We start from the raw sequence: 10,278 nt of genomic DNA on the forward strand, positions 1-10,278 counted from the left end.
CGTGAGGCTGCTTTCTCATGCCCCTTGTTTGCTGGTCTCTGATGGGAGTCCAAGATGGCGGATCCGCGCTGCGTTAGCTGGCAAATGTACTTACTGCAAGATACGCTGACCTTCCAACTGCTCAGGAAGTAGATAACGCACGACAGTAAGAAACAAGGACATTTTCACTGCCAAGCCCAGATGGCAAAACTGAGCATCACAGAAGGGAGGCCGGGGTGGACTCTACCTGAGGATGAAACAGTGAGGTCGCTGCTCCAGGAAAAGCTGGCGAAAGGCTCTCTCAGCACAGCAGAAAATGTGCGGTGGCAGAGGGGAAGACAGCTTCCCCAAGTTGCTGAAGTGAAGCTGTGAGACTTGAAACACAATTCAGAAAAGACACAAAATCTTCTTGTGAAAAGGATTCAGGATAGCCTCACTCACGATGTGACTGACTTCTTTCCAATGTACAAAAGTGAATAAGTCTCTAATGTGGAACTGTTAAAAAAAAAAAAAAAAAGGACATCCAAATTGGTAAGGAAGAAGTAAAACGATCCCTATTCTCAGATGATATGATGCTATACATAGAGAATCCAAAAGACTCCACAAAAAAGAAAATTACAGACCAGTATCTCTCATGAATATGGATGCAAAAATTCTCAACAAAATTCTAGACAATGGAATTCAGCATCATATTTAAAAAAACTACTGGAACTGATAGATTCAGCAGAGTAGCAGAATACAAGTTAAACATACAAATATCAGTTGGATTTCTATACACCAATAAAGAGAACAACGGAAGGGAAATCAGGAAAGCAACACTATTTATAATAGCTCCTAAAAAACAATAAAATACTTACGAATAAACCTAACCAGGGACATGAAAGACCTATACAAAGAAAACTACAAAATGCTACTTCAAGAAACCAAGAGACCTACATAAATGGAAAAACCTACCATGCTCATGGGTAGGTAGACTCAACATTGTAAAAATGTCAGTTCTACCCAAAGCAATCTACAAATACAATGCAATCTTGATGAAGATACCAACAGCATTCTTTAACAAGATAGGAAAACTACTCATTAACTTTCTATGGAAAGGAAAGTGGCCCCAGATAAGTAAAGCATTATTGAAGAATAAGAACAAAGTTGGAGGCCACACACTACCTGACCTCAGAACCTACTATTCAGCTACAGTAGTCAAAACTGCCTGGTACTGGTATAATGACAGACATATTGACCAGTGGAACAGAATTGAGAACCCAGATGTAAATCCATCTACCTACAGTGACCTGATCTTCGATAAAGGCCCAAAGTCCATAAAATAAGGAAAAGACAGCCTTTTTAACAAATGGTGCCGACCAAACTGGAAGTCCATCTGTAAAAAAATGAAACAGGACTCATATCTCACATCATACACAAAAACTAATTCAAAATAGATCAAAGACCTAAATATAAAACCAAAAACTGTGAAGATCATGGAAGAAAAATAGGGTCAACGCTGGAGGCCCTAATACACAGCATTAATAGGATACAAACCATAACTAACAATATACAACCACCAGAAGGTAAGCTAGATAACCGAGATCTTCTAAAAAACACTCAGGCTCATCAAAAGACTTCACCAAAAGAGTAAAAGAGAATCTACACACTGAAAAAAAATTCGGCTATGACATATTTGACAAAGGTCTAACCTCTAAAATCTATAGAAAAATCCAGTGCCTCTATGACAAAAAGACAAGTAATCCAATTAAAAAATGGGCAAAGGATATGAACAGACACTTCATCAAAGAAGAGGCGGCTAACAGACACATGAGGAAGTGCTCGTGATCGCTAGCCATTAGAGAAATGCAGATCAAAGCTGCAATGAGATACCATCTCACTCCAACATTACTGGCATGAATAGAAAAACAGAAAATAATAAATGTTGGAGAGGCTATATGGAGATTGGAACTCTTATATGCTGCTGGTGGGAATGCAAAATGATACAACCATTTTGGAAAACCATGTGGAGCGTCCTTAAAAAGCTAGAAATAGAAGTAACGTACAATCCAGCAATCCCACTCCTAGGAATATGTCCTAGAGAAATAAGAGCCGTCACATGAATAGACATATGCACACCCATGTTCACTGCAGCATTATTCACAATAGCAAAAAGATGGAAACAACCTCAGTGCCCATCAACAGATGAATGGATGAGCAAACTATGGTACATGCACACAATGGAATACTACACAACAATAAAGGACAATGATGAATCTTTGAAACATCTCACCACATGGATGAATCTGAAGGGCATTATGCTGAGTAAAATAAGTCAATCACAAAAGGACAAATACTGTCTGTAAGAGACCACTATTATAAAAACTCATGAAAAGCTTTACACACAGAAACAATCTTTGGTGGTTACAAAAGAGAGGAGGGGTGGGGAGGGAAAAACACTAACTAGACAATAGATAAGTGGTAATTTTGATGAAGGGCAAGACAGTACACAGTTACTGAGGAAGTCAGCATAATTGGACCGAGGCAAGGTCATAGAAGCTTCATAGACACATCCAAACTTCTGAAGACCGAGTTACTGGGCTGAGGGCTGGGGAACATGTTCTTGGGGGGGATATCTAGCTCAATTGGAATAACACAGTATATAAAGAAAATATTCTACATCCTTCTATGGTGAGTAGTGTCTGGGTTCTTAAGAGCTTGTGAGCAGCCCCATCTAAGATATTCTATTGGTCCCACCCTGTCTGGAGCAAGGGAGAATGAAGAAAACCGAAGACAGAAGGAAAATAGTAGTCCAAAGGACTAATGGAACACAACTACTACAGCCTCCACCAGACTGACTCCAGCACAACTAAATGGTGCCCAGCTACCACCACTGACTGCTCTGACAGGGATCACAATAGAGGGTCCTGGACAGAGCCGGAGAAAAGTGTAGAACAAAATTCTAACTCACAAAAAAAGACCAGACTTACTGGTCTGACAGAGGCTGTAGAAACCCCAAGAATATGATCCCCGGACACCCATTTCACTCAGTACTGATGTCACTCCTGAGGTTCACCCTTCTGCCAAAGATTAGACAGGCCCATAAAACAATAATACAAGTAGCTCAACCATGTATACAAGACTAAATAGGCACAGCAGCGCAGGGGCAAGGACGAGAAGGCAGGAGGGAACAGGAAAGCTGGACAAATGGAAATGGGGAACCCAAGACTGAGAATGGGGGAGTTTTGACACGTCACGAGGTTGGCAACAAGTGTCATAAAACAATGTGTGTATTGTTTACTGAGAAGCTATTTTGCTCTGTAAACCTTCACCTAAAGCACAGTTTAAAAACTTAAAAAATAAAAAAAAATCCGAGTCTGTTCTGGTTTCACTTCCTCAGCCATGACTGAACCTGGAAGAACCAGTTTGAAGCCCTAGTTAACCCACCTGGCAGCTCAGCGGGAGAAAAGACCTGGGGATCTGCTCCCATAAAGATTACAGCCTAGGATACACTGGGGCAGTCTCACTCTATCCTGCAGGGTTGCTATGAGTCAAAATCGACTAAGTGGCACACAGCAACCACAATGTTGTTTTCTTGTAAATTAAATATTTTTAAAAATCAAGTTGCCATGGAGGCAGTTCTGACTAACGACAGGCCCATGTGTGTCAGAGTAGAACTGTGCTTTATAAGGTTTTCAATGGCTGGCTTTTCAGAAGTAGATCACTAGGTCTTTTTTCTGAGGTGCCTCTGGGTAGACTCAAACTGCCAGCTTCTTGGCTAGCAGCCGAACGCAGCAACCATTTGCACCATCTAGGGATTCCAAATTATATGTACGTGTGTTGAAATGTCACTGTATTTTTATATTTTGGCTTAGTCATAAATAAAAGATTTTAAAGTTAAAAAATCTTATTCATTTCAAATATGAGCCAGTCTCTTAGAATCATGTGACAGCTAAATGCCAAGATTGAATATACTTAGGAATAATTACTCATTTGATTTTGTGAGAAATGATGGTGTTGGTTTCAGGTAGTGGGAAATGTATACAGGCAGTCCCCGGGTTATGAACGTCTGACTTATACACAACCCATAGTTATGAACCAACCCTCATAAAGCCTATTATATTAAAAATTGGAGGTATATACAATGATTTGTAATAATAAATGGGTGCTACTTTGCAACATGCATCAAAACATTATTATTACTGTAGTATGCTGAAGTTTTAGTGTATCTGGAAGTGTTTCTTTAATGTTTTTTGTGCATAAAAAGGTACTGTACTAAGACAAATATTTGACCAACTGACATTAGATATGAACCTAGCCTAACTGTTCCGACTTAAATGTATAAATTCAACTTAAAGACAGACTTAGGAACGAACTCATTTGTAATCCGGGGACTGCCTGTATTTGCCTCTAGGATCAGGAAAGTTGTCCTTCAGCAATAAGCTAGATTTGTCCGAATTCAGTGTTAAGACCATTTGATGCAGTTAACTTAGTTAGAAACTTTGGCAAAAGTTGTTGTAGTGGTTGGCCTTTAAAGCCAGGATGGTTTCCCAGTTTTAAAAGAAAAATCTGTGGTTCATGCAAGTACTAACCGGTACAAAGAGTAAGAGCAAATGAGGATGTCTACACCCTCACAAACTCAGGTCTGCCCCCAGCTAACTTGAATAAGCACCAAGGTTGAGAAACTATAGTGGGGATATATCAATTTATAGATATTTGCTTTTTATCCAGGTATTATGACATATTTACTAGTAAATTCTAGAAATGAGAATGTTGGATTACTATTTGCCACTTTCTTTCTCTGTTAAAACTACTCTGAGAAGTTGATTCATATCTGGACAGACCCCAGGAAGTGTGATGTAGCTTCATTAGCTTTGATTGAACTTGTGAGGTACTAGCTTGGTTTCTAGGATATCTCAGATATTTACATTTCTCTTTGTGGAGTTCCCTGAGGAAAAAGTGTCATATTCAGACATGATGACCACGCTTTCATTGGTGGTGGTGCTGTTGCTGCTGGCAATAAATACCACAGCCATGACCTTTTTATTTAGACAGAAAATTAGATTAACATTTCTATATCTCAGCAAGTACTTTATCTTTCTCTACCTTCTGCTAGAGGTAATGCAATGGCTCACGGCTTAGCTTTTAATACTTAGTTAAGCCAGGCTATCCTCAGATCAAGACCCCTAACATGTATCTTCCCTAAATGGAGAGACCTGGCAGTTTAGTGCCCATCTGTTTCTAAGATGGAAGCAAAGAAGTAGCCGATGTCAGTCCTCCAAGAACCTTCTGGCAAGTAGATCAGAATTTCCCAGTCACTCCTGAAGCCCAAGTTATAAATAGTCCATACTGTCTAGACAGGCCATGTTGTTGGAGCCATGGAAATGCCCTAAATCTTTTGTCTCTGACCCCAGCATCCAAAGATCTCTGTCCTTCTATTTCCATAGTATCGTAGAGGAGCATAGTATTTGGGGGAGGTCAGCTCCCTTGGATGCTGTTATTGTTAGATGCCAACTTCTAAGCAGTGCGGAAACAGTTTTGGCCTAGCTCCCCAAGCCAGGGATGCGGGGAAACATGGAAAGAAGAAGGCCTCCTAGCTTACTGGTCCCTGATAGGCCAGTGCTCAGTCTACCATTTTTCCCTGCAGTTCCCTTCAGGGCTTGCACTCGCTATTAAGTGGTAAGGTAGACAGAAGTTTCAAATAGGCTCTTAGTGTCAGGTAGTTTATAAATAAAGCTTAGGTCCTTTGGAGTTTTTCTTACAAGATGCTGTATCAATGCTGAGGATAATTATTAGTTGCTATATAGAGAACATAACTTCATAAATCAGTATTAAGCCTTCCTCTTGGAATATTCAGGACTTGAATCTAATACTTTATGATGTCAGTTATGTATACCCGCTGCTATCGAGTTGATTCTGACTTATAGCGACCCTATAGGACAGAGCAGAACTGCCCCATAGGGTTTCCAAGAAGCAGCTGGTGGATTTGAACTGCTGGCCTTTTGGTTAGCAGCCGAACTCTTTCCTAACCACTGCATCACCAGGGCTCCTAAATTATGTATAGGTAGACACTTTTCAAAATTTAAGAAAGAATGTTGATGCATTCATTTTATATACCATGGTTTCAGAAAACTTCTTTTTTAAAAACTGCCCAATAAAAGTAGTTAAGTGTAGTTCTCTATCAGCCACAGAATTGGAATGGCTCTGTGAGTGTAACATATAAATGAAAACCAGGGTGCTAAAAATCGGAGTTGGTAATAGACACAATATACATGCCTGTCTTAGTTATTTAGTGCTGCTATAACATAAATACAGCAAGTGGATGGCTTTAACAAAGAGAAAGTTATTCTTTCACAGTGTAGTAGGCTAGAAGTCCAAATTCAGGGTGCCAGCTCCAGGAGAAGGCTTTCTGTCTCTGTCAGTTCTGGGGGAAGGTCCTTGTCATCCATCTTTCTCTGGTCAAGGAGCTTCTTAGTGCGGGAACCCCGAATCCAAAGGACATGCTCTGCTCCCGGCTCTGCTTTCTTGGTGATATGAAGTCCCCCTGTCTCTCTGCTGGGTTCTCTCTTTTATATCTCAAAAGAGATTGAAACAAGATACAATCTAATCTTGTAGATTGAGTCCTGCCTCTAATCCTGCCTCATTAACATCATAGAGGTAGGATTTACAACACACAGGAAAATCACATCAGATGACAAAATAGTGGACAGTCACAAAATACTGGGAATCATGGCCTAGCCAAGTTGATACACATTTTGGGGGGACACAATTCAATCCATAACATTCCACATTTTGGCCCCCCACAATTCATGACCTTGCCACGTGTAAAACACATTCACCCCACCATATCATAGCAAAAGTTTTAGATGAACTCCAAGTCTGAAAGAGAGAAAGCCTTCCCCTGGAGCTGGGCCCCTGAATTCGAACTTAGTCTAGCCTAGTTGAGTGTGAGAAAATAAATTTTTCATTGTTAAAGCCATCCACTTGCGGTATTCCTGTTGTAACAGCACTAGTTAACTAAAACAGTGCCCTACAGGAAACTTGATATATTAATATTTCACTTTGGAAGATGTTTGTTGGAGAAGAAATTCTTATCTCCTCTTTGACTACTTTTCTGTAACTTTATTACTGCTCATGTCAGTTCTTCCTTGGTAAAAAGATCCTATTCAGAGCTTACACAAGACATGCATACCTATTTTCAAATGCAAAATTGCTGAGATACTTGTTAGCAGTGAAAAAAACCCTATTTGCTCACAAGGCAAGATCTGGTTTAACTAGTCTTTTTTCTAGTAATCGTTTGAGTATGATACTGGAGTGTTAGTAGGCTTTTCATCTTTTTATTTATTTCTTTTTCTTACCTGTAGTTAGAGTCACTTTTATTTGTCATAATAATACTTGACAAATCTGATTTTTAGATGCCTCCACTATCTCTTCCTTGTGTATCTACAGCAAGACTGACGTTGTTAAGTGATCATAATACAAATTGTGGTGGAAGATGCTACTGACAATATAATTTTCAATTATGGTAGCATTATTTTGCTCTCTTCTAGCAGATTTCTGATCAGAATTTTTTTAATCTGTATTTTAAAGAAAATTTCTAACCTTAACCATGTACCCCTTTTTTAAATTAAATATTAGATAGGAAGCCAATATATAAAATAAATGTAGAGCTTTTGTAGTTGAAATGGGGGTGGGTAGAGGGATGCCTGAAGTCCCACTAAAGTGCAGTCCAGTGGGTATCATGGTCACTACATAACAAGAAGCAAGGGTGTGGTGTAGCTCTGTTTCATTCATTCCACCAACAGAAAGCATGAATTGTACATGGTATTGTTGTAGGCTGTATATATAGTCCAAAGACATCAAGACAGTTATCCAGATGCTTCTATACTCCTAGGATTGTTTTTCTTTTCTTTTTTTAAATCGTGCAAAAGCACTTTGACTCTGTAAACCTGAAAAAAATTAAGTCTCTTACAGGCTTGTTTTAGGGAAATCCAATAAAGTATTCAGCCAGAATGGTTTTTTATCAGCAGTGTGGATTTGACCAATGATTGTGTTCTGCAAACAGTCCCATGATGAAGTAGAGAAAACAAGGCAGGAACATGCGTATCTTTTAGTTGTACTATGAGATGAAAATAACAGCAGATGCACTGCTGAAAGATCTACAGAGATGGCTGCAGTTGTCATATGAGCTCATTAAACAGCTTAATCTATGTCACTAGCCCATGGAACATGAATTGGCAGGATAGAGTGATTAACCGAGAAATCCTGGAGGCCAGCCATATTATGTCCCATCAGTGTCCCATTAACCGACTGCACGTGTATCCATAATGAGAGGACAGTCAAGTGTCTGTTGTATAGCAAATAGATGTCAAATAATTGCAAGCTGTGAGGTCAGAAAGCTAGCATTAAGGATTCATGAAACCCAGAGTTAGATAATGTGGCTGAACTGCAAACTTTTATGAAATGGCAGCTTCAGAAAGGTGACCCTGCCTTGTAGTGGTAGCTCTTTTTAAGATAAGAAATTTTAATGACATGTAAAAAGATTGTAATACGCTGGCTAGAAACTGAAACTGCAGTAAAAAAGCACACTTTTTTGTATGCAAAAATATGAAAGGACACGAAGTGACATCTGAAAGGATGCGAAGTACCATCTGCCCTCGGTCCCTTTATTCAGTTTTCCCTTTCCTTAGTACTTGCAATTTTGTGTATGTCTCCTATAGATAAATTCACTTTTGTTTTTGTACTTTTTAATGTTATAACCCATATAGGAATAATAGACTCTTGAATTATGTTTATTTATACCTCTAAATGAGAATAGCCATGATTTTCAGCCTAAGTAAGACTATGCTGATATTTTATATTTGAATATTCTCAGTTTTATATTTACACAATTGCTATTTAACACTCAGAAATATATTTCTTAGCAAAAAAGTCTGAAACTATTTTCTTTAGACGTATAATAGTTTATAACATGTAATAGTGATGATAATAATATCTGACTCTTGTATATCCATCCAGTTTTTGTCCTCAAAAGACAAGGATTTTTTGTCTTTTTTTTCTCTTTGTGTCTGGTGTTTGTTTCAGTAAGGGTTTAGTCAGTTCTTCTGACTGGTTTGGAGGATATAATTTTCAACTGTGGTGAACTCTTTCCAGTGTGAGATTAAATTGAAAGTTATTCCCCAAGAACTGCGCGTGGCTGCCTTGTTTTCACCTCCATACAGATGTTTTTTCTGATCACCCTCTATGCTGCTCCAGTACCCTAGCTCATGTTCTTAAAAGTATTATCTCTATCTGAAAATATGTCTTTATTTGTGCTAGTCTTTCTTTCTCCCTACATTAGTAAAAGTTATTTGAGAGCAGGAACTTGTTTACCAGTCACTTTGAGCCTAGAACAGTGCCTAACACATGTTGTTGTGTGCTGTCGAGTCGATTCCGACTCAGACCAACTCTATAGGACAGAGTAAAACTGCCCGATAGAGTTTCCTAGGCTGTAATCTTTATGGGAGCAGATTGCCAGGTCTTTTCTTCCATGGCACTGCTGTTGGATTCAAACTGCTGCCCTTTCAGTCACCTTTTGCTGACCTTTTGTGCCACTACGGCTCCTCGCCTAACACATAGTAGGTGTCAATATGTATTTGTTGAATAATTGAATTTTGTTGTCTTAAAAAAAGTAGTCTTAACTTTTGAATTGCATTTGCATGTGAATTTTTTTCAATTCTGTTACAGTTTTTCAGAAACCTTGGAATTAGCAGATGACATGGCCATTGATATTCCCCATATTTGGCTGTACCTTGCTGAACTAGTGACCCCCATGTTAAAAGAAGGTGGAATCTCCATGAGAGAACTTATCATGTAAGTTATACTTGTTTCTTTTGATAATACATCAAGTTAAACTGACAGAGAATTCACCAGCTGGCTCTCTAGCATAGTGCAGTTTCATTAGTGCCTTTGGATGCTCTCTTGGATACAGCCTGTGACTCTTCGTTGTTGTTGTCAGATGCCCTCAAGTTGGTTCCAACTCATAGCGACCCTGTGTACAACAGAATGAAACACTGCCCTGGTCCTGTACCATCCTCACAATCGTTGTCATGCTTCAGCCCATTGTAACAGCCACTGTATCAGTCCATCTCCTGAGGGTCTTCCTCTTTTTTGCTGACCTTCTACTTTACCAAACATGATGTCCTTCTCCAGGGACTGATCTCACCTGATCACATGTCCAAAGTATATGAGGTGTAGTCTTGCCATCCTTGCTTCTAAGGAGCATTCTGGTTGTACTTCTTCCAAGACAGATTTGTTCATTCTTCTGGCAGTCCATGGTAT

General features: G+C 39.2%; 1 protein-coding gene across 6 annotated transcripts in view; it reads left to right on the forward strand.

The window, feature by feature from the left end:
- The window catches only part of EIF4G3 (eukaryotic translation initiation factor 4 gamma 3), a 348,277-nt gene that overhangs the window by 320,351 nt on the left and 17,648 nt on the right, over positions 1 to 10,278 (forward strand). For all 6 annotated transcript variants that reach the window (XM_023732132.1, XM_023732133.1, XM_023732128.1 and 3 more), the window contains one exon: positions 9,685 to 9,810. In XM_023732132.1, the coding sequence (XP_023587900.1) occupies positions 9,685 to 9,810 (126 nt within the window). The remainder of the gene's footprint in view (positions 1 to 9,684; positions 9,811 to 10,278) is intronic.

Source organism: Trichechus manatus, unplaced genomic scaffold (genome assembly GCF_000243295.1).
Source record: "Trichechus manatus latirostris isolate Lorelei unplaced genomic scaffold, TriManLat1.0 scaffold00048, whole genome shotgun sequence".
Lineage (NCBI taxonomy): Eukaryota > Metazoa > Chordata > Mammalia > Sirenia > Trichechidae > Trichechus > Trichechus manatus.